The sequence below is a fragment of the Nannizzia gypsea genome, genomic scaffold (assembly GCF_000150975.2).
Source record: "Nannizzia gypsea CBS 118893 supercont1.7 genomic scaffold, whole genome shotgun sequence".
NCBI lineage: Eukaryota > Fungi > Ascomycota > Eurotiomycetes > Onygenales > Arthrodermataceae > Nannizzia > Nannizzia gypsea.
Window position 1 is genome coordinate 403,367 of NW_003345195.1, and position 26,248 is coordinate 429,614.

The following is a 26,248-nucleotide window of genomic DNA, read 5'->3' on the forward strand; positions in this document are numbered from 1 at the left end:
CCAGCCCTGGCCTGGAGCGTCCTCTCAACAAGACCGGCCTTAGTGATATCAGTGGTAGCGGTGTTTACTCAACGTTCTTAATACCATGAACACTAATATCAACAGATACCATCAAAGCAGCCATCCCCGTGACCAAAGCCTTGTCAACATCCTTGTAGATAGGTTGGGACCATAGAGCAACCTATTATATCGTTACGCGGGCCATGAAAGAAAGCCCCGAGCCTTTGTTTGGTCGTAAATAGTGCGACCAGTATGAAAAACACTGGCAGCGGAAAGCTAATGACAAAAAAGCGCACCATTGAGATGCAAGACTGGCTCAAGCAAAATTTAATAAGTTCAAGCTCATTTCAGAGCATGAGTTTAGCTGGCCTGAAGAATATGGGGAAACGGCTGTCCAGCCCAAGTCACAGAAATGCATACTATTAATGGCGCCTACAACTCAGGAGGCGGTTGGGTTACTCCATACTTATATATAAACAATAACGTTGGAGGGTGCCGGTGTCAACAATATAACTAGAAAGGAGCCCGAACTGGGACATGAGAGGTGTCAGGAGAAAAAGAGGCAGAATAGAAGGAGGTGCAATGAAGTGGGAATAAGCAGATTATGGGAGCCTGAGCCACAAAAACCGCATATACAGGTGGCCCAACTATTCATTGTAGCCCAAAGCCTTCGCTCTCAGCTACCGCGCGCCAAAGTTTCTCTTCGAATTTCTGCCGGGTTTTATACCGATACAATCCAAGTGCATTGAAACATGTCCGTGCTGTTGGGAATCTCTCTGAGTCCGGGCCCAGACACATAAGCCTAATGACCAGGTTTACCGCCCCCATGGCGGGGAGCCTGTCACTGCCGGTGATGAAGCTGAGTATCTTACGTTGGTCTTTAGCTGGAATTCTCTCGAAAAATTCCCAAAACCAATTCACGACTGGCTCTCGATCTGGCGAGGAAGCTGGCCAATGCTCATACATTGCCACCCCTCGTAGAGATGGTATATCAAGAGGCTCCTCCGAGCCGCGGATGAGAAGCTCGATTTCTTGGGGCTTAAAAAGATGCAGTGCGTTTCCTCCACAGACCGTAAAGAATCCACGTCTAAATGGTTCGAACTGTCGGGATACCGCCCCATCAATGATGTAACGCACATAGAGATCCACAAATTCGCGACGGTTTTCATTAGTCACTGCTTGATTCTCTCCCCCAGCACATAAAGGGACTTGGACCACTTCGCCATAGCGTTCAACTTGGACAACGAAGTCCTGACAAAAAGTTTCTGCAACATCACCATCATATTCGAGGAGCAGTCGCAAGCCCTTTGCTAACGCTGGCCGAAACTCAGCCAAATCATCCAAGGTAGGCTTAAATGGCTGGGGCGGAGATGACAATGTAGGCGCAACGTTTGATGGGGAATACGCCAATAGCTTCCGGAAGGCAAATGGAGGCAGCGCAATATCAAGAATAGTCGAGTTGTATATTGCTAACCCTAGAACCACGCCAACAAGGAAAAATTGCTCCGAAGACTCAAAACAGTATGGATTGAAGTAGCAATATTGAGAGTCCTCATCATAGAGAAAGAGACCTATACAATGATTGTCAGGTTAGCTATAATGTCTCTTGAAAAAGATCTCCCTAGGAGGGTATATGTGCTTTTAAACGTACCATAAAGTGGATCGAAAACCTCTCTCACTAGAAGGAGAAACCATTCCTTGCGCAGCCCACCAGCATCAATCCCTTCTTCGCCTGCAAATTCTATGCGTAGCCCCTTTTTGATGTCTTCCTCAGCAGATCCGATAACAGCGCTAACGCTTTGTAAACTATCCTCAGCCAAACAGTCTCTTCGTACTTTCAGAACGAGATACTGGCTTACACCCCTTCGCCCAAGGATAGTGTCAAAAAATGCTTCTCTAGCTTTGGCCTCCATTTGCCGACGCGCATCATGTTCCATGATCTGTATTTTGGCCCATATGCTCAGCAAAAACGAATATTGACAAAAGGAAAATTTCCCACTACGAGATTCCCATGCTTCGAAATCCAGAATAAGATCGGCATAATCGAGCCGTGCGTTGTAGAAATGGTTTATAGCAATCTTATTCAAGCGATCATTATTCTGACCAGAGCCTGGAATTTCTCTTCCACTGGAGCCAACCTCGGCCTTTCGGCCGTTTCCCATACCGTTTGCTCGGAATAGAAGAGCCATAACACGAGCAGCAGCACGGATTTGCCAATCATCTGCGTAGCTGACCAGCTTATTTTCACCTGCTGAAGATTTGCCTGGGTTGTCTTGAAGGGCGGTATGCAATTGCGCATGCGTGACAGTCCCTGGCGCGGAAAATGTAGGGACATATCTCCCAAGATTGAGTCCATTTTCAGCCTTGGTTGATTGCCGTTTGTTGGATTTCCCAAGCCGAAAAGTCACAAAGCCATTGATAACCTCTACCAATCGTTGGAAGTGGCTTGGTATAAGCCTTGAAAACCATCCAACAAATGAGTGATGGCATTCGTTAGGCAGGTTGGAGATCAATCCAAAAAGCCTTTTTAGGGAGGAATATCTGAGGCTTGATAGCTCATTACAGCTTGGGGATGGTTGAAGACGGCCGCTTTTCCCAGGGGAGGGGTTGCTGGACGGTGAAGTAGATGGACCAGGTGGCTTTTGATTGCTGCGAGTCCTCGTCATGGTAGGCGAGACTCCAGATGGGGTTCTAGGCATAGAGCCGGAAGAGTATAGAAGCGGGTTTTCAATCAATATAAGCAAGAACCGGGTATCATCTGGCCGCATGAGTGGCCTTTTTGGTCGCTGGAGTAGTTTCTCTGTGGCTCGAAGCAGTGTCTTTCGAACCATAAACTGTGACTCCATTATTACTTCGTTAACTTGAGCCAGAATTGCCAAGTCCTTAGTAGAAGATGAATTCGGCTCGCTTGGAGCGTTTCTGATATCAGGTAAACATGGGACCATATCCTCCCAAGACTCGCCTGCACGTATGACAAGATAGTACCATTCCAGAAGCTCTGGCCAATTGATTCGAGGTGACCTTGAGTTGGTGAGACTGGCTTTCGTTCCGTATGATTTGGGCGAGTTACCATTGCTTGGTGATTGGCTTTTTGGTGACCGTTGATTTTCCGCCCACCATGATCCATTCTCTGCAATATTACCAAGGAGAATTGTCTTCTCGTCAAGATTGGGTACATGGTACTCTTCAGGGTTGGCTGAAGATACGGAGGCTTTTCTACCCACTGATGGTTTTGAGCCCTCACTCGCCGCACGAAGATAACGGGTCCTGCCCGTAATAAACGAGTTGTTGAGGGTATCACAGCCATCAAAGCAAGTCGTTATATATTGTTCTAATGCATGGAATACGGTATTTGCCGGGCCATTCGCGTCAGTCTCTGCGTCCCTACGTCTTTGGTCCAGCCGATTGTCGTGTGCGTCATTGGTAGGCTTATAGGGAATTCCCCTGTCAGCAGCTTTGGCGTTGGATTGAGGCGAGTTTCTGGGGGCAGAGGACACATCAGACACCAGCACGGACGGTGTATTTCTGTCATTTTTGTCACACTCAGGGGATACCAGGCCCTGTTCAGATGGATCGGCTTTATCTTTCCCAAGATGGCTATTGTCTATCTTCGACTGCGGTTGACGGACTCGATTCTCACCAAGCTGGGCGGAAAGGTATGAAGTGAGGCATCGCTCGATTATACTCCGAGTTTCCTCTATGGTAACTGCAGGGTATGTGTTAGAATGTGTAAAGTACATGATTTTTATATGTTGATGAGTACTCACCCCTAGCTTGAGGTTGCTGAATATTGTCCGGCCGCAGTTTTTCGTCTGGCTTGCTACGCCGCGATCTGCTGCTGCGGTAAGGTTCCAAATCATTCATCGTTGCGCATTTCCCACACCGGAATCCCTTTTTGGTGTAAGGGAATGCGTTGGTATGATCGCATGTCATACATTTGCGTTTCCGGTATTGGTCCATATGGCTGTCGGAGCCAGCTCGCTTCTGAGGGCTGCAGGAGCGCGCATTCGTAATGACTGGATGTAATCCATCGTCACCGTCTGTAGAGTCGGAATCTATGATGTCTCTACTCCCGCCGCGGGCCCTTCTTCCTTGTCCTGCAAAAAAAGCCGGAAACGGATTGCTGGTAGACCGAGAATGGCCACGACGGGCTGGGATAGGCCTTGACTGTGTTGTAGATTGATCTGGAGGAAGTAATAACGTGTCTGGATCAAGGCCTGGTGATAGCTGGGGTGCCGAATTGCTTTCTGCGCCCGGGGGCCGGTTATTGTGATGGGTGAAACGAGATACCCACGTCGGCGCCATTATTCTCAACTCGAAGCTCGATATAGTATACGTAGAACACGTAGACGCTGTATAAACTCCTAAAGGCTTCAATAAGAATAATCCGGCGTCCGTGGTCTCTTTTCAAGCGAACAATATCGCCCGCAGCCTGCCGTTGGTCCCCAAGCTGGCTCTTCACCAGAAAGTTGGCAAACAACAGCAACAACCATGAGAGCTTGCAGGGCGCCGATCTGGTGACGGGGCCGGATGACAGCACAGGGAGGCGTTATATACTATTTCTTCTGCTCGAGGTCGATGGCTACCGCTTTGTCTCAAAGCTGAAACCGAGACGACCGTCGCAAGGCTGTTCAATTCTGTATAGCAGTTGCTGTCAAGTATTGTTCGTCTTCCTGCTGCGTCCCGAGCAACGAGGCAGCAGCACTTTGGCCGGCAGAAGCAGCATCCTGGGCCTGGTAGCACCGCCTTCCTGTGAAGTCCGCGTATCTGGTAGCCCGACAAGAGGTGCGCTCAGCTCAGGCTGAAAGGATGGAGTGTTTGGATGAAGCTGAGCATGGGGTTTGTAGACGAGTTACGAGTTTACGTGGAGGCGGGCGGAAGGTTTGGCTCTGACATCAGCCACACCCTCCATCGCTCAACTTGGCCCCTGGGCCTTCGGCAGTTAATTTGATAGAGATGATCGATCACTACTTCACTACCGATGCTAGCACCTGCTGGCGCTACGGGCAGGCTTGGGCCATAGATACTCATCAAGATGGATATTGACCCCTGCATGATACTATGGGGATAGTTAGAGAGATAAAAGGGTCTCGTTAAAGCTGAATTGGCGGCATCTTTTGAGGGTCATTTCATAGCCAGGAATTATATCATTTCTTGGTAGGCATGCGTTGATCAACATGACGTGAGCAGCTGCGCATGCTTGAGAGGGAATAAGATAGAAGAATTTTGGTAAAACATGACAACAAAAGTGAAAACCCGCAAAGCCCAAGCCATTCATTACATTTAACGGTATCTCCAGAAGTTCTGGGTGTTGAGTCGTTTCCAGGTCTTCCGTCTGCCGGCGGTAGTCTTGTTGTAGCCGTGGCCCTTGTTGAGACCACGGGACTTCTTGCCGGTGGCAGTGAGACCACGGGATTCGCGGTGCTAGAAGGGAGGTCAGCAGCATATTCCACGCAATGATCATGTATTTGGGAATCATTTACCTTGTGGACAGGATTGACGATCCAGTTGATGCGGGGATCCTTGCGGATGGCCTTGTGCTGAGGGTCGACGAGGATGATTTCGTAGTACTTGTAGGTGGAGTCCTGGTTGATCCAGTAGGAGTTGAGGACACGCAAGTTGGCGCATCGCTTGCCAACACGCTCTTCAGCGGTGGACTTGAGGGATCTCTGGTACTTGAGTTGGTTGATACCCTGGTTGGTAGGTTTGCCTATATCATTCAAATTAGCCACAGAGGAACATCGTCACGTTCTCAATGGAGTAATCCGTACCGTAGGTAGCTCCCTTGCGAGCAGTTCTCTTGCGGCCACCGCGTCTCACACGGATGCGGTAGATAACGTAGCCCTGCTTGGCCTTGTATCCGAGACGACGGGCCTTGTCGGGGCGAGATGGGCGGGAGGCGCGGTGGATGACATTGAGTTGACGAAGCTATATTAATGCACTCTCAGCAAAGTTCAACGAGTGTATAGCAAGGCACGCTGCAAAATCAACGGCAACAGGTGCATATTTTGTGTGTGCCACAGAAATCAAATGACAATTGAAGCGGATTCCTCTTCGGCCATGGTCCTCGTTGGATCGTTGTCGACAAACTCGGTCCAGGTCTTTGGATGATGAATCGGTTCGCTCGGACTAGGGAAAGGACTGTAGGGTTGTTTTTCTCACCTCCCAGCATCGGACGCGAAGGAGGAAGCGCATCACATCGGACTGCTTCTTCTTCTGAAGTTCTTCCACATATTTAAGGGCACCCATCTGCGGTCAAGACAAGATCCTGTTAGCTTCTCAAACCAATTCCTCTTCCAACACTCGACGAACTCTCAAAAAAGATAATTCCGCCGATAGTGGCTAAATCACAGATAGGAGAGCATCTTACCTTGACGTCGTGGAGCGGTTGGCCTGGTTGTTGCTGTTTTACTTACCGTCGTTCAGGCGTTGAAGATGTCGAAAGTGCGACTTTTTCTTTTGTGTGGGCGGAAAATGAAAAAAAGTAAGCGAGTGAGTGCGAAGTCTTGGCATCACGTGATACATCGCCGACCTAGCCTCTGCGACAGGCAAGAAAGAAAGACGAGAAGAATTAAGAAGACATTGACATTGTTGGTTATTCGAATGGCAGTACAGGGTACAGGTAGTAGCAGGATTATGGCCTTGATAAAATGATATCTCTTCCGGCTCAGTCAGTACTAGGCAGGGCCTTGACGAGCTCCTGCATTCCCCTTTGCAAATGGTGTGCCACAAACCCCCAGCTCTTAGCTTTCATCCCGTCACTACGTCCGCTGTTCAGAGCATCTCTTCCCATGTCAAGCATTGTCTGCAAGCTGCTGTCGTCCAGGAATGCCTCTTCCTCTCTATCTCGCAGTTGACTACCTTTTCGGTCATTTTTTCCGGGATATACCAATTGTTTCTCTAACACCAGTACGGTTGCTTCTGCCCCACGAGCAATAAGACGGCGTGCTTCAGCAGTGTCCTTCTCAAGCCCGTCCATTGGATCTGGAGGGAGCTTGATTTTAGATGCTTGAGTGTTGATGTTGTCCAGCTCATTCATTAGAGCGCGAGCAGACTCAAGAAGCCCCTGCGTCTTGAGGTATAGGGGATGGTCGGCTGTGGATTGCATGATATCCGACGTTGCAACTTGAGCCGCTTCTCCAGGACCGTACGAGGTTAACTTGGCCTTGCTTTCCCTAGATGACATAACAGTTCTCACCCGCGAAGAGAACTGGGACTGGAACTTCTTGTCTTCGTTGTGCCTATCAAGAACGCCTCCGTTTAGAGATAAACATATCGATACCCCTTTCCTTTCGCGGCCCAGGAAATACTCACCACTCCTTTTCTTCTCTTTCAAAAACATCCCTAAGCCTTTTCTCATCCATTCTCACCTTCTTTTCCATATCTTTCGCAAAGGTGTCACTTCTCTCTGCCTTTTCAATCGCTGTCTGAAGATTCTTCAACGCATTACTAGTCACACTAAGGGTTTAGTCACCCAGCCTACCGACCTTTAAAGAGGTCTCATTCAATTCAGATTCTCCCATACCGTGCATCATCTAGGTCATCCTGGCCGTCATCAGATACTTCAAATTCACTCCCGAGCATATCGCTTATGCTCTCATGTCTGCCCATACGAGATGATGGTACGCTCCCTTTTGAATGTAGTTTTGTTTTTTTCGGTCCAGTTTGGTCAGAATCCCGCATCGAATTGCTTCCTAACAACAGTTCAGTCTTTGTTATCCATATACCATCTCCTTCAACTTACCAGAACGCTTAGCCCGAGCCATGATCAATCTCCTTTAGTCTGTTCTTTGTCTGTCTGATATGCAATAGCGCCCTATCAATTCGCTCATCTAAGTACGAAGCCTCATGTTTCTATCGTGATCCTCAAGAAGAAAGGCCGGACGTACAAATAAAGTATTACCTAGATAGGCCGGGCGGTGTGGTCTTTCTATATTTTCTGCCATAATATCTACTTTTCCACATATTCATCAATTGGTTTATTTCCATTTTCTTTCCTATACAATCATCATTTTAATCTTTTTTCTTCCTCTTTATTGCCAAATATCTACGTAAGTAGTAAGCTTCAGGAGGTTATGATCAAGTACAGAGGGCAGAAGCCAACAATGACTCCAGAGCTTGATGGTTAGTTATGCCGACCAATGAGGTAGCTGCGATACGACGCTATCGTATCTTATGTAATCAACCTTATTTTTGCAGCGCATCTTTCATTGACAAAACTTCCTTCATCACTGAGTATTTGGAGACATCGCATCTCGGGTCGAGCTCGCGCATTCCACTATGGCATCTCTACTAGGAGCACAGTATGATTCCTCGAGTGACGATGATATGGGCTCTATGCCTGCCCAGTCGAACCCGACCCCCACGATAGTTGCGGCTCCAGATGTCCCGGTAGAGGTTTGGTCCCCTTTGGTCTTATTATTAGCCATCGGTTTGAGAATGTATATTCTTTGACTCCGTTTACTAACATTTATATAGGGGCCTTCACAGATGCATCTAATGCTTAGAAAACCGACCGATACCGCACTGACATATAATGCAACCTACGATGACCTTACACGACCTCAAGCTGGGCCAGCGAACCCCTTTAGGAGCGAAAATTCCGGAGTTAAGAGAAAAAATGTGTTGACTGGATACGCTGAAGAAGCTGCAATAAGTGAGGCAACTTTCGTCACCCAGCAGCGCACATTCCAGAGCTTAGGCTATACCAAGGATCCAACTCAACCCGGAGCCTTCGTGGGAAACATGGAACAAGTGGCGCGCTATGGAGGGAAAGATGTGGTGCAGATGCGACCTTCTAAGGAGGAGAGTGCTGCTATACGGCGGAAACGGCAAAAAAAGGGTGATTCAAGCATACTTGAAGGCGAAGGGGCGTATTTGGGCCCTTGGGCAAAATATGAAGCCGATGAGTTAGCCGACAGGGAAGCCGATGCTTTGGCTGAACTTGGCAGTGATGAAGAGTATATTGAAGAGGCAATCGTTCCATCGAATATGCCGGCAATGGATAAAAAGGCCACGGCTTACCAGGAAGATTTATCTCGCACGGAAACGACAGAGTTCCATGGCACAGAAGAGCGCGACTACCAAGGCCGGACATATATGCATGTACCACAAGATCTGGATATCGATCTCAAGAAGGAACCAGGAAGTGTGAAGAACTATATACCCAAGAAGCTGGTCCATACCTGGAAATCCCACACGAAACCTATTACCTCCTTGCGCTTCTTTCCTGGCTCTGGCCATCTTCTGCTTTCGTCTTCGGCGGACTCAAAAGTAAAGCTATGGGATGTTTATCATTCACGAGAGCTGCTCCGTACGTACTCTGGTCATGCCAATTCAGTGTCTGACACCACCTTTGACCCAACCGGAGCTACTTTCCTCTCGGCCTCATATGACCGGCAAATCAAGCTCTGGGACACGGAGTACGGAAAATGTATCCAGCGCTTCTCCACTGGAAAAACACCTCATGTTGTCCGGTTCAATCCCGATCCTGAGAATTCCCACGAATTCCTTGCAGGCATGTCTGACAAGAAAATCATTCAATTTGATATCCGTACCGGTGCGATCACCCAGGAATACGATCATCACCTTGACGCTGTCAATACCATTACCTTCGTCGATAACAACCGCCGCTTCATCTCCACGTCAGACGATAAGTCACTTCGTGCATGGGAGTACAACATTCCCGTGCCTATCAAATTCATTGCTGAACCGCATCTCTATGCTCTTGTCCGTGCTGCTCCGCATCCCAACGGCAAATACGTTGCCTTTCAGTCCGGAGATAACAGTATTGTCGTCTACGGGGCGACGGATAAATTCCGTCAAAATAGGAAGAAACTATTCAGAGGCCATAACAATGCAGGCTATGCGATTGATGTCTCAATCAGTCCTGATGGCCAGTTTGTCACATCTGGTGACAGCGGTGGATATGTGTGCTTCTGGGACTGGAAGACGGGTAAGATGTGGCACAAAATTAAAGCGGGAGGAAAGGAAGGTTCTGCGATTACATGTGTGGACTGGCATCCTCAAGAGACTAGTAAAGTGGCCACAGCTGGGTTGGAAGGTGTTATCAAATACTGGGATTAGTTGTAAACTATGGTTTAATCTATATCGGGCATTTGCTGGCGTTTTTATCATGTTAGATCAAGTTATAATGGACTCCTTGTATTCTACTTGGAATATGAGACAAAATCTAAACATGGCAACGACTATTGATGACTAGCAAATCAACACGGCTGCTATTGGACATAAACCTATTGTGAGAGTAGCTGTTGACTATCAGCTATAAGTGAGCCATCCGGGGAACAACACCATGCTAAAGTAAGGGTATCAATGACATTATAAATACAGTAAAGATCAAGTCAAGGTCGACAAACACCACCACCTATCACGATGTTTTCGTTCATGATTAAAAGGTAGTCATATCAATCCAGCTTGCCACAAAACCAAGCCTCTTCCCCCTTTCCCCTTGCATCCTCATGGCAAACTCTTCGAAATTAAGCTTAGCTCCTGATCCGCCTCTTTCTTTGGCTTCTTGTTCAGCATGGTTTAATTTTGCCCAACGAGATAGAATCTTCGGGGAGGGTGGTGGGGATGGAAGAACAGCATTCTTCACAGAAGGGGCAGAAGATGAAGACGCTGTTGATGAGCCGGAGTTGCTTCGCGTGCGATTTAGCGGCGGAGACTGTTGGAAGCGTAGTCGAAGAGGTAATGAGCGGTTGCGTGATCTACGTTGGCTAGATAGGCGGTGGTGAGAAGGTCCAGAAGTTGACGTTGAAGTAGATGCAGATTCGTATATAGGATGCGGCTCCGCAGAATGGGGCTGGGGTGAGTGATGAACTCCGTGAGGCATGTGCTCGAGTGCTAGATCCTCCTCATTCGGTCGGTTTTGTGGGAGAGTAGGGTCAGGAGGCGGAGATAGGTTGTTCTCAGAAGAGGATGGCGATTCCGTGTCACCTTGGAAATTATTGCTTTCGGGTGCTATTGGCATATAATCAACTTCGTGATCACTCAAATGGTCAGAAGTTATGCTACCCTCTGCTTGGGGCGAATAAACCCGGTCAAGGCCGTCTTCCTCCTCGCGCTCGACTTCCTCAAGAAAGTCCGGGTCGACTGTGAAACCGCTCTCTTGAAGAAGATCCTTCAGAGTCTTGTTACCAGTAGATTCGGGGTCATCTGTATCATCCCCGCTCGCGTGCCTGCGAACGAAGTTCTGGAAATCCTTGACACGATACCCTCTCTCCTGGAATCTTTCAATCTCCTTGGCCCATCGCTTGCGTTCTATACGGGTACGATAGGCTTCCATGAGGAGATCTTCCTTAGGTTTAAAAATAAGATCTAGGAGCTCATTTAACCCTTGCTGAGTGACTTGATATAGAATCTCCTTGCCTGCATCCCTTTCAACTTCTGGAATTTCATAACCACCCCATCGTTCGCCCAATTGGATGCTGCGTGATGATGTAGATTGATTCGAGCGGGTTTCATATTCGTTGTCAGTGACATCGTCTTGGAAGCGAACTTTCGATGACGACCGGGACCTTGGGGTAGGATTATGCCAATCTGAATCCTCATTACACTCACGATCAGACGTTGCTGCTTCATAGTCGTCCTCATTTCCTTGGTACAATGGTGGTCCGCTTCTGCCCTCTTCCTCCTCAAGGTAGAATGCCCGTCGTCGCCATCGCTCTTCAATGCCCTCCCGCCTTATGTTCGACTGATGTTCCGCTTCTGCAGCATTTAGTCTCTCAATAAGACAAGTTCCAATCCTAGCTCTATCAACAAAATCCGTGACTTCTTCAAGGGGCACATATGCCCCGAGAGCGTTGATGATATCCTCACGTTGAACGTGCTCGGCAGGGGGCCAGTTCAAGAAATTCTCACACGGGTATGGACCGGAACAAATAAGGTCAAAGCCGTCTCCATGATCAGCGGCCGAGTCGCTTGACCTTGGCCCATAGTATGGTCCTTGAGTAGTACTATCTGACCTTGATGGATCTCGCTGGCGATGGCGATTGGGTCCAAGTGTATCTCTGAGAGCTGCGTCTCCTAGAACAATGTCTCTATCGCCTGTTTCATCTCCATCCTCTCTTACTGTACCGTCGTTATCGATTACCTCGAGGTCACCCTGCAAATTCGTACGTTTGCCTTCACCAGCTCTGGATTGATCTGATCCAGGTATGGTTCCGGGAAATGCAGCACTTATAGGTTGGCTCCCTAGCACCACGTCTCGAGAGCCGCTCTCCATGAAATCGTCCTCCATTCCAGACATCATGTCTCTGGTTAAGTCTCTACTCAGGGTATAGTATGCTCTGAATATTCGCAAGAAATCTTTCCGTTCCACGTAACCATCTCTATCTATATCATAAGCCGCAAATATCCGTTTAAGACGTTCGTGCATGCTCTTGTTACCGAAGCTTGCTAAGCCTTTCAAAAACTCTTCGAACCCGATGAGACCATCACCGTTGGTATCATAAAAGGAAAACATTCGATCATAAATAAGGCTTGGGGGAGGGGGCCGGTTAGGGATAAAGCACCGGTCAAATGTCTTTCTATCGATTGCCAGCGGAAGGCCGTTTGGTTCTTCAGGCCATTCAACATTTGCAAGACATCTAAACTGGTCCCAAAGTGCATCAACTTCGGTATTCTCAAAGTTTGTTTCCTTTTTGAGCCGCTTAGCTACGTTCCTAGGAAGGGTTTGAGGAAGCATATTCGGCTTTCCCGGGTATAAAACTGGCTGGACCTGCTTCGCACTCCCCAGTGATGGAGTAGGTATTCGAACTTTGTAAAATAAATGGGTTAGAATATGAACTTGGGAGGCTTCACAGGCCTCGCAAAGGTCATAGTCAATGCAGTTTGAACAGCGGTATCTGATCCCTTGGATTGGCATGACACCACAGCTGTTGCACGTTACTCCTCGATGTATATAGCCATCACGCCTTGCTTGGTCCTCAGCTATATGGTAAAGCAAATTGAGCAGATTTTGCCCTTCTCTCGGCGGAGCTGTGTCGTTGGTACCGTCTCTCCATGAGAAGAGACTCTGGTCATCTATGGTTGTGTCTCCTATCTCAGGCTGGGGTGGAAGGGGTTGATCTGCTGGTATACCATTGGTATTCGCCACCGGGCTTGTGTCTTCCTGTCCCCCTGGCCGTTCAGGGCCTGGTTGCTCGCCAAAGTGTGGATTCTCGTTAAACCGCGTAAAGGCATTGTTGACAGCAGCCTCTGAAATTCCACGAGACGTAAGCTCATTGAGCAGAAACCTCCATTCCCCGGTAGAAAGAAGAATAACATGCGACGGCGGAAACTCAGCTACGAGAAACCGCGTAAGAAATTCGTCTTCTATCATATGGCGCATCAAGTTTGCGCTCTCCAGGCTGGCCCCGATCTCCCGTTGTATGCTCTCGACGGATGCCAGCTGTGAGGGCAAAAGGGGGCATTGCAGAGTATGCTCAGCATCAACCCGAAGCGTAAAATGGCCGTAGCTTCTGCCTTGTTGTTCGCGCTGAGCCAGCGCAAGTGAGGGTGCTAGCGGACCGGAGGATTCATACGTCTCTCCACTAGGGAGGGATATCCCGCCCCGTCTCTGCGAATGTCTTTGATGTCGTACCGCATTTCGTCTATGGAGGGACTGGGAAGCTGTCGGAGAAGGGAAGAAATATCGATGGAGCTGAGTGAGGGCGAGCGTGCCGGCAAACGCGGCGACGATGAAAAAAGTGCGGCGGTAGGTCAGGGCAGAGGTCCCGTCGATAGAGGGAGCGTTTGAGGATGACATTCTCGACAGCAGTGGAAGGCTAGAGAAACCAGAGCATGGCTGTCATATCTCGTGCGATGGCATGTCCTCAATGAGCTGGCATGCGACTGTGTAACTGTTGTTCAGGTTAGTGTAGAGGTGTTGTCGTGGCTGTCAGTTATTTAGCTGGTGCTGTCACTTTCGATGGCGTAGTTAGTTTATTTAAATATTCTAGCTAAAGCCTGGATGATCTCCACTGCTGAGTCTTAAATAAGGTAGTTAACTAGCTGCTGGTACCTTAGCTATACATCACACCACCTTTTGTACGGAGTATACCAGAAAGTAATAAACTGACATGAATATTCATTTCTTCCGCCAGCTGTGCTAGTCAAGGTAAGATTTAATGATTATATCCCCACCTCACGCTGTCCAAGATGTTGGCAACTACTGGACGGCCAAATATACGAAGCTTGACAGTAGAAACCTGTTTGGGAGACATAAACAACCATAGAATAGATACTTTCTATCAGTTTAACTATGGTTATGGGTGAAATATCGAATGAATAATCCTAATGATCTAGTTTATATTGAAGATGAGAGTCTAATAGGAAAGCCGAAATATCCTACCTTTGAAGCAACACTCTTATTTAAATCATGCAGCCGATGACGATCTAGTTATGCGCTTAACTTTTGTTCTCGGATAAACACAGCGCTGATAAACGCCAGGAAAACGAGGATGGTCATAAAACCAAACGCCGTGGTCGTGGAGCGGCCGTAGCAATCTCGAACCACTTCCCTCAAGTGTGGGTCAAGGTGTTTGATATAATCAAGACTCTGCCTGACTCCGTCCACAATTTCATCGATGTTCTTATTGCCCTTCAGTGCAGACCGTAGGGAGCTCCTGAGGAATTGCTGTACAATACTGGCGGATAACGATATCGTGATGACTGACCCTAGAGAGCGATATAGATATGAACAGGCTGTAGCAACAGCTTGGTCCTCAGGGGAAGCATTTGCAACTAGAACTGTCAGCAATTGTTTTCAAGTAGAGGGTGTGGAGATGGTATGTACTTAATGCAATAAGTGTCGTTGTAACTCCAATGCCATTTCCAAATGCGCACATAGTCATTCCGATGATGATCAACGGGGTACTCTTGGTTATGACGCCGGAGAACAGGGTAATCACGACAAGGCCGGCAACCAATAGAGCATATGAGTAGAATGTGATCCAGTAATACTTGCCGGTCTTCTTCATAAGCCAACCTCCGAATAGTGAACCAGACACTCCGAGCAGGATGGAGGGCAGAAGCTTAATCCCAGCACTAGCAGCAGAGCTACCGTCACTAGCCTGGAAGAATAGCGGGATATAGAAGATGGCAGCGAGCCATCCACCAAAACTAAAGAAGTTGGTTAGGTAGCATGCAACTAGATCACGGCCAAAGGTGATGTGGAGGGGAGCAAATGGAGCGACGGCGAATCGTGCCTCGATTGCCATAAATAGAATGAATGCCACCACAGATATAGACAGCGAGATGATGGTTAAAGGCATGGTCCAAGAGACGTTCCCTCCCCTGTCTAAACCGAGGATGAGCCCAAACACGGCAATAACGAGAACGAACGCTCCAAGGAAATCAACCCGTTTTAGCTTCTCTTTCCAGTTTGATTGATCAGTTGTCGGCATCTTTAGAGTAAGTCCTACAACGATGAATGCAAGTAAACAGCATGGTCCTTGGGCAAGGAAAGCCCTAAAAAAGGGGGGTTAGTTAGAATCCCGACGCAATATACAGCGCAATACACGTACCAGCGCCACCCGATAGTATCTGCTAGAAATCCACCTTTACACCAAAAGTGTTAGCTTCAAGGTCCAAGTAACATCAATGAGTGACTGCTTACCTAGGGGCGCTCCAAGGCCAGATCCAGCGGACCAAACGATATTGATGACACCCTGCCATACACCACGGTCTCTCAATGGAACAATGTCACTCATGATAATGCTAACAACAGTCGATAAACCTCCTCCTCCAATTCCCTGGAACACCTATTGTTTAAGGAAATAAGCCACTGGCACTTAAGTCATGCGTATCGTTACGGGAGCAGGGACCTACCCGTGCAGCGATCAATTGCTTAATGTTCTGAGCCAATCCGCACAAGACACACCCAGTGCCAAATATCGTATATCCAAACAATAAACATGCTTTTCTTCCGAATATGTCACTGAGGCGGCCATATAGCGGTTGAAAGGCGGTCAAGGATAGGAAGTATGAAGTAGCGATCCAGCTAGTCAAATTGAGAGCATTGAGGTCACTGCCAATCTTGCCGTAGCTTGCAACGATAATGGTTTGATCAGCGGAGGAAAGGAAGACCTAGATACATGGCACATTAATTAGCCTGAGGAACGTAGGGGGAGCGATTCGGCTGGTTTCTTCTTACTCCGATAGTAATTGCCGGTACGATGTACTTGAGTCGCTTCTGCAACTCCGGAACGCCTTTGAATTGAGCAATTCTCGCATCATCAATCCCATTGCCACCGGCTGTCTCCTCATCTGGCTTCGGCTGTCCATTGCCAGCTCCTACCCCTGCAGTTGAAGGGCCGTTTAACGAGTCATTCACCGCTCGAGCTCCCAGCAACGGGGATGTTTCGGTTGCTGGTGTGCGAGAATCATCGTCAGCAAGGTGTGATGTCCTCATAGTGACAATCACAGTGACACCGTATAGCCTGACTCTTCAAGATAGAAGTTAAAAAGCACACTCACTCCCTTCGCGAAACTTCTCCCCGAAGTCGGGCCTGGCGTCTCGAGGCGCTTTTAAATATTTTAGTAGCCTCAGAGCTGCTCGGTAAGCAAAAGTGGGGCCGGCTCAAGCCCCGCTTCAATTCTATCAGCTTCTCGTATTTCCGTAGGACCAACCGGCACTGAGCAATTGCTGTCCTTTGTTGTGAATGGCATCCAAAAGCGGGACTCCTCAGTGCGTTATTCAGCTATTAATCGTCATGTAAAAGCCAACTGGTGTAACAAAGTTCTCTTCCCCATTATTTTAAAGTAAGCGGCTCGGCAAAATATAGGCCACGTGATCGATATGCGCTAATTTAAGCTTTGCGGCTAAATAGCCGGTGGCACGTGCCACTTACATCGAACAGTTCTAGAGAAAGATATCAGAGTAGCTATGCAATCGGTGGAGTCTAGCATTTATTTTATTTTGTATTTGTTCAAAAAGAGTATTCTAGATTGTAGACAAGAAGCTTGTTTCACACCCTCACGAACACAATTAACTCCGACCCGGACGACGTGACTCGTTAAAAATTTTAGCCTGTCACGCCCTATGAAGTAGCGGCTGGCATCGGTATCGCACCGCCTGGTGAGTCTGGAAGTCTCGCGGTAAGAATGTCGACACCGTCTTCCGTCACTAAAAGGGTATGCTCAAACTGAGCTGATCTTTTGCCATCTATGGTAACACTTGTCCAGTTATCAGGCCATGTTTTGTCTCGATAGCTTCCAAGGTTGATCATGGGTTCGATAGTGAAGCACATGCCCACTTTGGCAGACCCCACAGTCTTGCTTTTAGCGTAATGCGGGATGCTCGGGGTAGTGTGGAATAGCTGGTTTATTCCGTGGCCACAATAGCTCCTAACAACGCTGCAATCCCGGCTCTTGGCGTGCTTCTCGATCACATTTCCGAATTCTCGGAATAGGGTTCCCGGCTTAACGATCTCAATTGCTTTGTCCAAACATTCCCTTGAAGTTTCTACAACTCGAACCGCATCAGGGTCTGCCTTGGCTTTGTCGCCGACATAGTATGTTTCATTGAGATCACCGTGGAATCCTCCATGATAAAGCGAGATATCGATGTTCAGAATATCACCGTCCTCTAAGGGCCTCTGGTCGGGGATGCCGTGGCAGATGACTTCGTTCACCGAAGTACAGACAGATTTGGGGAAATTTACATAGTTAAGCGGCGATGGGTAAGCCTAGAGTAACATTAGACAGCCCGTATATCGTAAGGAGGAAGGGTTTATCACTTACCTCTCTTTCCAAACAGGCTTGATGTACGACCTTATCAATGTGGTCGGTAGTGACGCCTGGTCGAATCTCTCGAGCGGCAATGTCAAGCACCTCTCTTGATAGCCGGCACACCTTCTTCATCCCTTCTATTTCTTTCTCATTGAGAATCTTGATATTATGTCGACCGAATATTTTTTGTTCCGAGCGTGGAACTCCATCTCCAGCATAATCGGGGTGCTGAATTGAGCTAGGAACAGGATTTTTGGGAGAGAGGGGGTACACAGGTCGTAAGGTACCAGTAAATGGGAACGTTGGGAATGGGTTGAACGTTTCTGTAAAATGAGTATTAGCCTAAACTCCATCTTGATTACTACTACGTCAATCACATATTGGTATAACTCCTCACCTTTAGATTTGTGGATCGCTTTATGTTCGCCCTATCAGTTAGGTGTCAGCACTATCCAGGTTTAGAGGAGCCGGTCTCAGCACCTTGCGAGACAGTACGGAAGCGTACCCAGCTACGCTTAAAGCAGTCTTGGGAGCAGAAATAGCTTTCAATTCCAATTTTAAGACATGCTGGACATCGTAGGCTACCTGCTGCCTGGTCGCAGTCCACCCCGCTACAATGCTTATTGTCTGGGGCGCTCATGGCTGCTGAATAAAAATGGTCGCGAGTTTCAAATGCAGCTCCCGCCTATGGCTAGAGGATAGGTTTGGCCAAAATCTGCCCGTTCTTCTTTCCTAGAGGAAGTGATCTTGTCGTGGTATGGTTGTACAGTTGTCAAAAATCTCCACGATCCAGACCTGTAGCTTTTTTTCCTTCCCGGTTACTAAGCGACAACACTGCAAAATAGCCGCGCGATAAATGTTACCTCTTGCGGACTGGCCAAACCGCAGAATATGAAAAGCGCCTCTTCTTGCGGCAAGATATAAAATGTCCCAGGATAACACGGAAAGATATATTCCTTGCTGTTAATGCTGAGTATGAGCTGAATGGGCTAGGCCACACTTCGCTTGGACATTATGAGGTAGTTATACGGAGTAGTGTCGCCCTCGGCCTACCGCATAATTACACGCACAGGATAGTCACGGAGTACGGCTTGTAATATCAAGACCTTTAAAATCTGAGCAGTTTCCTGACACTACGGAGTATACAAGTCCAGTTTCAGATCTACGCAAATGACAGCTCGTGAAAGAAGATGACATCCTTGGGGCTGCGTGGCATTTCTTACATAACCAAAATCAACGCCTTTGATTCGCAATGGTTATCCCGGTCCAGGGGTTGCGCCTTGTTCCGCCCGTCAGCCACAGACATTTTTCCGGGACTCATCAACACATTTCTTTCAGCGCCTGTGATCTTCACGGCGTGTGCCAGGCTAACAAGACGGGCGCATTTGGTGTTACAAACAATCGCGATCAAGGTCATTCAGAGATCTGTCAAACCAAGTTCTGTGTCACGTTCAACCACAGCAGAGAAAATATTCCGTAGTCTCAAGGGGTCAATGTCCGCTCATAAACGAAACCAATGGAATTACTAATATTGCCCCAGATGTTTATTTACGAAGCAATGGATATTTAGCTCCTTGGGTAGACATCTTTTGGTGCAGAATCCCTCAAACATCGCTGTCGCGGTTCCTATCTTCAGCAACTCACGCCAGAAGGACAGCTGCCAAACATGCAGAAGGTGGTGATTGTAGGCGCCGGCCCAGTGGGCTCTCTGGCTGCTCTCTACGCGGCTATGAGAGGTGACGATGTTGAACTCTACGAGCTCAGAGGAGGTACGTATCCGACATGCTGCCTTTGTTTCTTCCATCGAACGAAGCGTATTTATATAGCGGGAAATTTCATATCAATCTGTTCGATGGGAGACAGATAGCCTGCTGCCCTGGCCAGTGGATTGATTGTTCCTTTTAATCCCGCAGCAGCCCCAGTGGAATGCTAGTCTTAGTGTTCATCACCTTTTGGATCAATTATCTCTGGCTGCTAACTTATACAATGGTTAGATCCGCGCGATGCCGCAACTGTTCCGTTGAATTTCACAAAATCTATCAACCTCGCGATTTCCGAACGTGGGCTGAACGCTATGAAATCCTCCAATCGCTCGGGTTTCGTCGAAAATGTCTTGAGTGAAGCAATCCCCATGACAGGTCGTATGATCCACGGGCGTAGCTCTACAGGCTCCCTATGGGAAGCTTCTCAGGACTATGACGTTCATGGGAGAGTCAGTTTTTTACCGACTTTCTTTACTGGGGATTGCAAGCTTACCCTTCTCTTCTAGTATATCAACTCGATTGATCGCGGGATGCTCAACACAACGCTACTGGACGAGCTGGAGAAAGAGCCAAATGTCAAGTTATTCTTCAACCACAAGCTCACAGGTGCTGATTTCAAAAACAAAAAGGCCTGGTTTGAGCGAAAGAATCCTAGCGATAGCCCTGGATTTAGATCTACATCCAACGATGATGACAAGTCTATTAATCTCACCCGTGCTCCCGAACTGGAGGTACCATTTGATTTCCTGATAGGTGCGGATGGGGCCCACTCGGCTGCAAGATACCATCTCATGAAATACACCCGTATGGACTACCAACAGGAATATATTGACTGCTTATGGTGTGAATTCTCGATCGCGCCCTCCAAGGATAACGACTTTCAGATTTCTCCAAACCACCTGCATATCTGGCCTGGTGGTGACTTTATGTTTATCGCTCTTCCATCTCCAGACAAAACTTTTGTTTGCACCCTATTCGCGCCTGCTGAACACTTTGCAGCCCTAGAAAGTGATCCAAATATCCTCCTCAAATTCTTCCAGACCCACTTCCCTGGTGTTTCTCCTGAACTGATTCCGCCGGAAAATCTTATCCAGCAGTTCAACACGAACCCTCACCTTCCGTTAATCAGTCTCAAATCTTCTCCTCATCATTTTGGCTCTAGCGTCGTCATACTTGGAGATGCTGCCCACGCTGTTGTCCCGTTCTATGGACAGGGCCTTAACGCGGGTCTCGAAGATGTTAGGGTTTTATTTGAACACCTAGATAAACACGGCGTGTATTCTGCGTCTAATGCTGAGGATGGGCAACAAATAACATCGCTTCGTGCTAAAGCCCTTGATGCATACTCCCGCCAGCGGATTCCAGATGCCCATGCAATTAATCATCTTTCCAGGGAGAATTTCATTGAAATGAGGGCAGGCGTGAAATCACCGCTATACCGCATGAGGAAGGCCCTTGAAGAGGCCCTTTACAAGTACTTGCCTGGGCTTGGTTGGTCTACACAATATGCCCGTGTTAGTTTCAGCAATGATCGCTACTCGGAGGTAGTAAAAGCCACGAAAAGACAAACAAATGTCCTCACCAAGGCCATGCTTACAACGTTTATTTCCTTCGTTGGATTTTCCACCATCGGCTTATGGAAATGGCCATGGTCTAGGGATATCATTACCAAAATGCTACATGCTACATCTAGAATTGCTAAAGGGGTAGAGCGATCATTGGCCTAAATGAGGGTAAGACGCAAGGCGTTCTTGTCAAATTGTTTGTTGGCTCGCAATCTCGGGGGAACTTTGCCATGACCGTTTTTTCTTTGATTTGATGTAAAGATAAAAGAATCGTATTGTATAACATATTCTAACCCTAAACACAATCAATTCTCAATAGAAAAAGTCAACCTACTCCATCGCTCATGACCATATGCCATTGGACCACGTATTCAACGTGTGGCTATATCAACACATAACAAGGATGCATATTCCCCCCGTTGCGCTATAATGAGAAGGAAAGGGAGCAAACTCGATGATAATGGTAACCAGTGTGAAACGTAATCCATATTTAAGGAACGCTGTGAACGCCATTTGCAGTTCAGTAAATATCTAAAGCCAGTAGCATTCAAGCTAGGCAACAAAAGTGTCAATCGAAAGTCATTATTTAGGGAAAGAGCAGGAGGAGGAAAACACAGGCTTTGGTATATATATGCACAAATAATGGTTCGTTCCTGATTACTCCCTGAAGAAAAAATAGGCCATAAGAGAGTGATGCAAGAGGGACGGGAGGAGAGGGACAGAAACACCCTGGGTTGAGATCAAGTCATTGTGTTATCCCAAAAAAAAAATTGAATTCCAGAAAGAAAACGGCAGGATATCCATTTCCGGCTCCCTTATGGAATGAAATAACTCGAACTCCAAATGTGGCGAAAATTCCCGTCGATTGAACAACACTGGTGAACGAAAAGAAAAAAGTTGGATAGTGCGAGAACATCTTGCCATAAAATGGGCAATAGATGGCTTTCATGAAACCAATACTTCATAGAAATGAAATAGGTGAATAAAGTCATAAGGAGTAGGGAAAGTGACTATTCATGTTCGTATAACATACGACCAGCCGCATGCCCAATTAAAAGAAACTAGGTGTATGATTTCGTCGCTCATGGATTTGCCTTTCTGTTCGGGAATACAAAAAATCAAAATATTCCATCGCAGGGGCGTCTTTGAGTATTTTAGCGACCTGTGTTCCGGCGGATATAAGTTGTAAGATGTTTCGGTCATCTCTCAATGGGCGCGACTGGTTCTTTGCTGTGTGGCGCATTTCCAAAGAGTTTTCGAGTACAGTAATGAATTGTTTTATTTGGCCATCATATAAAACGCGCGCAGGAATGCGGCGCTTAGTCGCAAGTCTCCGGAGCAAGTGGACCCATTCAGTCCATTCACGGTCTTCTGGGGTTCTTACTTCTGATTTCTCAGGCTCCAGTGGGATTGGGAATTGGTATTTGGCCACAAAATCAAAGGCGCACCGGGATAAGCGGTCGTTGATATCACACAAAATTTTCACTTGTTCCTGTACATTCAATGAGGTGGGCAGATGTGGCAGGTCCTTTTCCGGAATTTCAGTGGCTGCCGGGCCTGGGCTAGGCATCCTGAGCAGCTGTGTTGGTCCGTCAAACTCATCCCTGTTCCCGGGCTTTCGCCTCAAGTGGAATCTTGGGATGGAGTCCACATGTTCCTGGTTATTCATCTTCTTCATACGCCCCATAGAATGATCAGATTCCAAAGAAAGGGGCATTCCAGGATCAGATAGCCTGGAATTGTGATAAGACATGAACGGATCTTTCGAACCGTTACTAGAGTTTTGCCGTGGTAATTCGCCAATTGGTTCCAGGGCTATTGGTGGATGGATGGTGGAGTATCGATCGTACGTCGTAGGTGGAGTGGTAACCATACCTCGACTCGTAAACACATCGAGGGGCCTACCAGGCCCGGGTTGCTGTCTCTCTGGAGAGGACAACTCTCCGTGGTCTCGGGGCGAGATATCCCATGGTGGTGAAATTCTAACTCCATTAATAACCCGATGTTTAGCTACACTCGTCACAAGATGCCAGGTGATATAAAATGCTCTCTTGGTCCGTACCTTGCGTTTCGTATCTCTGGTGGCCATGGTAGGTCTGAGTAGCAAGGAATTTCGCGCTCTCTGTTTAACAAACTGGGACTGTTTAAATTGAATAAGCCTTTGATTCCGCTAAGCTCGATGCCGGGCTCCTGTGAAGAGATCCAGGACTAACCTTCGAAAAGGAAATGTGGCCGCATTGTTTCTTGGGGGGTAGAACATTGAATCATTCTCCCTAAGGCTACCTGGGGAGAGAGGAATGCTTCCTGGGTATGCCATTCTCTGGGGAAACACAAGCAACGTTATCAAGCCAGACCCGGCGAGCCATGCAAAGGCTATAAAAAGGAATGGGAGGTAATTCTATATAGACTGTCGAACGCCTGCACTGAGCCAAAGAAAAGTAAAAGAAAAAAGAAACACAGGAGCGGAAAGGCTTGAATCTAGATAGAGTCTTAATGTTCACACCGCTAATTCGCGGAGTTGGGCCAGGAAGAGGCGTAACCAGCCATCGGGGGTAGGTAAGGCAGCGGATAAGGAAGTAGTCAATGTCTTTCTTTCTCGAGGAGATGATGGGTAAGGATCGTTAGTTAATATTGCTTTCCTGCGGCTTGGGTCGTCGGCTGGGAGGGAAACAGAGCTACGAGCAGTATAGCTTAGAAGGTGAACAAACGGCTCCACGTACACGTCTGTCGTCTCACTACTTTTCTTTTCATGGGCATTATATGAACCTATAAATCCCGGAATAGGGCCTTGCAGTTGACACGACCTAAACTCAAAAAAAGGCGCCCCGCACCACGAGAATGCGCCATCTGGTCTCCAGGAAGCCGATGACAGAATTTCGATCGAGGAGGCGGATGCAAATTAACAAGGAAACCAGTATCACATGGCCTAATGGGAGCCATAGGGAGCAATTTTTGGGCACCAAAGAGTGTGGGCGGAGAGGGTCGGCATGTTTGAACAGCCAATGCCGTGTTCAACAAAATCGTTTCTCTCCTTCGCTGTATTCTGGGCCTATGGACCGGGAGGTGGAAGCTCCTAGTGGTCGCCGTGAAAATAGCTTGTAAAATGCAGGCGCCTGTCCTTCTTGTTGAGCTGTCCCTTGCTAGGTAGGTTTAAACCCCTTGGAGACAAGAAGTCAACATGGAGAAAAGCAAGGGAAGCCCATAAAACCGTTGGCTGCCGGACGAAATCCTATCTGCACGCAAGCCGGGTTGCACATCGTCTCTGAATGCAGTGAAGCATTGAACGAGGCAGGCCCACAGCCTATAGAGATTGGGCACTTTCTTAGTCCGTCAGCTCTATGGGGTTAGGGAGATAGGTGATGGACCGCCAATTTTAGATCAGGACGGCAATGCAACCCCTGGATCTGCGAGGGTGGTGCTAATCGGTGCAAAGAATTAGCATGCTGTTCATCGGGGGGAAGTTGGGCATTGACGCACATCCACATCACTCGCGTTGCGTTGCGGCCCAATGTTTTTTTTCTCGCCGGCACAGAGAGCCAACTTCTGCATGGTCCCGTTCAAGCGATATGCTTGCTCTGTTGGCATTCTGCTAGTGGCCTGTCAGCAACAAGACGAAATCTGGCCTGGACAGCTGCAGTTGGTGCGAGCGAAAATTGTCCAACGACGTTGTGCAGTTTGACTCGTATCACCATCCCGCATGACTGTGGGGTGATTATTTCAGGCGTCTAGTTTCCCTCGAGGCAGCTTGGGTACGAGAGGATCATGGTGCTCTGCTTTGGAGTTATGACGATAAAATAATGCTTTTCTAAGGCTGATTCTTCCATACAGTAGTCTTCCCGCTGCCATGGTCAGCCAGGTTTGCGATCCAGTTCTGGATATAATCGCGACAATATAGGCCACCGGATGAACTGGGATTGTTCATAAGTGATCCGGTACATCTATCTAGAAGCACCTGCAGGTCGTGAAGGGGGCTGGTAATGAATGGCCCGGCTATTTACGTAGACATTTCACAAATGACATCTGTCGACACTTGTTGACCAGTCGTTTTACGCAAGGACGAAGCCCTTTGGCGTGTATACTTTGTGTCTCTTGCCTCGTACAAGATTTGCCCAGCATGTCGCAAATGAGGGTTTTGTCGAAGCCTTTCTCTCACCCTGTCTGTCTACCAAAAACATACGCTGTCCTCTTCGCTCAAGAATGCGTATCTTCAGGACATCTTCGGACCTCGGCCGATAACTAGTTATCTTGGTTTCTCCAGCCTAACGAGAGCAGGACCTGCAGCTTCCAGAGCCTGATTCTCCTCAGTGGCCACTTTGTCGGAGCTCCTAGGATAGCCTTCTCCGTTGATCAGCTTTGCCAGGGGAGGGGTGCAAGTTGGATCGCATTCCCTGCTCGGTACTCTGCCTGCACATATATATCAATCCTTCCTGCAGGCCGTCTTGCTTTCGCCTCACTCTGAGCTGCAGGCCACAGCCATTATTGTTCTGTTACTCCGTATCATGTCGCTTTGAATTCCAGCGCCAGGGCCCAGCCCTCCCTGTCCTGCCCGTGGGAGTCGGCATGAAAGGAGAGCCTGTGGGGATCTGATAGCTTTCGGCTTCTCGTAGCCATTTATTTAACACCGAATTGTTCTTTTTTTGCTGTTTATTGAGATAATGCTGAAGGGATTGACGTCTTTCAGTCTGATGTCTCAAGACAGCTTCATACAGTCTAACCTAACCAGGGCCCTCAACAGTCACGTGGACGTGCGCCAACCTTGGAACGTGTTTTGGCCAAAATGTGCGACAACGACGAAGACAAACCAACGATTTTGCGCCTAAATGTGGTTGATTACCGCGCGGATTGCCGTGTGATTACGGTTATAGGGCAATCTCTGCGCTTGGAGAACTAACTAATTAACCGAGGCCCTTTCAAAGGAAAAATGGTAACTATGTAGGCAAGGCAAACTAACGTCGAGAAGGCCAAAAGGACAATCCCTAATGGCGAGAAGAAACATCAGGCAGAAGAGTGACATGGCATTGCCTGGAAATGCGGGAGGACTATTGGCGTCGAAATTAGATCGAAGCACGGCAAGATAATGCGAATTCTACCCCGTTGCCGCCTACGTTGACTAGAGTGAACGCTGCCGAACAACGATCCCTTCCCTAGAAAAGCGCCGGTATAATTTTTTCATCTATTCGGTTCTGG

At 47.9% G+C, this 26,248-nt stretch overlaps 9 protein-coding genes across 9 annotated transcripts; 2 read left to right on the plus strand and 7 right to left on the minus strand.

Moving 5' to 3' along the window:
- Positions 1-651: 651 nt before the first annotated feature.
- On the minus strand, positions 652-4,305 carry MGYG_07446 (ubiquitin-protein ligase E3A; the record flags this gene model as incomplete). Its single annotated transcript, XM_003170153.1, has 3 exons — positions 652-1,571; positions 1,652-3,706; positions 3,768-4,305. The coding sequence occupies 3 exons, from the start codon at positions 4,303-4,305 to the stop codon at positions 652-654; spliced, it is 3,513 nt and encodes a 1,170-aa protein (XP_003170201.1).
- Positions 4,306-5,283: 978 nt separating this feature from the next.
- MGYG_07447 (60S ribosomal protein L15) lies at positions 5,284-6,249 on the minus strand (the record flags this gene model as incomplete). Its single annotated transcript, XM_003170154.1, has 5 exons — positions 5,284-5,424; positions 5,484-5,710; positions 5,772-5,928; positions 6,036-6,101; positions 6,163-6,249. The coding sequence occupies 5 exons, from the start codon at positions 6,247-6,249 to the stop codon at positions 5,284-5,286; spliced, it is 678 nt and encodes a 225-aa protein (XP_003170202.1).
- A 418-nt stretch (positions 6,250-6,667) lies between these two features.
- MGYG_07448 (hypothetical protein) lies at positions 6,668-7,766 on the minus strand (the record flags this gene model as incomplete). Its single annotated transcript, XM_003170155.1, has 4 exons — positions 6,668-7,241; positions 7,315-7,449; positions 7,526-7,694; positions 7,745-7,766. The coding sequence occupies 4 exons, from the start codon at positions 7,764-7,766 to the stop codon at positions 6,668-6,670; spliced, it is 900 nt and encodes a 299-aa protein (XP_003170203.1).
- A 514-nt stretch (positions 7,767-8,280) lies between these two features.
- Positions 8,281-10,086, plus strand: MGYG_07449 (pre-mRNA-processing factor 17; the record flags this gene model as incomplete). The annotated part of the gene is made up of 2 exons (XM_003170156.1): positions 8,281-8,397; positions 8,479-10,086. 2 exons carry the CDS (start codon positions 8,281-8,283, stop codon positions 10,084-10,086), a joined length of 1,725 nt encoding a protein of 574 aa, XP_003170204.1.
- Positions 10,087-10,408: 322 nt separating this feature from the next.
- MGYG_07450 (EF hand domain-containing protein) lies at positions 10,409-13,768 on the minus strand (the record flags this gene model as incomplete). Its single annotated transcript, XM_003170157.1, has 1 exon — positions 10,409-13,768. One exon carries the CDS (start codon positions 13,766-13,768, stop codon positions 10,409-10,411), a length of 3,360 nt encoding a protein of 1,119 aa, XP_003170205.1.
- Positions 13,769-14,401: 633 nt separating this feature from the next.
- MGYG_07451 (multidrug resistance protein fnx1) lies at positions 14,402-16,414 on the minus strand (the record flags this gene model as incomplete). The annotated part of the gene is made up of 6 exons (XM_003170158.1): positions 14,402-14,745; positions 14,798-15,471; positions 15,528-15,561; positions 15,620-15,764; positions 15,832-16,089; positions 16,157-16,414. The coding sequence occupies 6 exons, from the start codon at positions 16,412-16,414 to the stop codon at positions 14,402-14,404; spliced, it is 1,713 nt and encodes a 570-aa protein (XP_003170206.1).
- Positions 16,415-17,042: 628 nt separating this feature from the next.
- Positions 17,043-18,373, minus strand: MGYG_07452 (methionine aminopeptidase 1; the record flags this gene model as incomplete). Its single annotated transcript, XM_003170159.1, has 4 exons — positions 17,043-17,690; positions 17,746-18,056; positions 18,131-18,161; positions 18,239-18,373. 4 exons carry the CDS (start codon positions 18,371-18,373, stop codon positions 17,043-17,045), a joined length of 1,125 nt encoding a protein of 374 aa, XP_003170207.1.
- A 1,026-nt stretch (positions 18,374-19,399) lies between these two features.
- Positions 19,400-21,223, plus strand: MGYG_07453 (kynurenine 3-monooxygenase; the record flags this gene model as incomplete). The annotated part of the gene is made up of 3 exons (XM_003170160.1): positions 19,400-19,502; positions 19,728-19,945; positions 20,003-21,223. The coding sequence occupies 3 exons, from the start codon at positions 19,400-19,402 to the stop codon at positions 21,221-21,223; spliced, it is 1,542 nt and encodes a 513-aa protein (XP_003170208.1).
- An 889-nt stretch (positions 21,224-22,112) lies between these two features.
- On the minus strand, positions 22,113-23,150 carry MGYG_07454 (hypothetical protein; the record flags this gene model as incomplete). The annotated part of the gene is made up of 1 exon (XM_003170161.1): positions 22,113-23,150. One exon carries the CDS (start codon positions 23,148-23,150, stop codon positions 22,113-22,115), a length of 1,038 nt encoding a protein of 345 aa, XP_003170209.1.
- Positions 23,151-26,248: the final 3,098 nt, after the last annotated feature.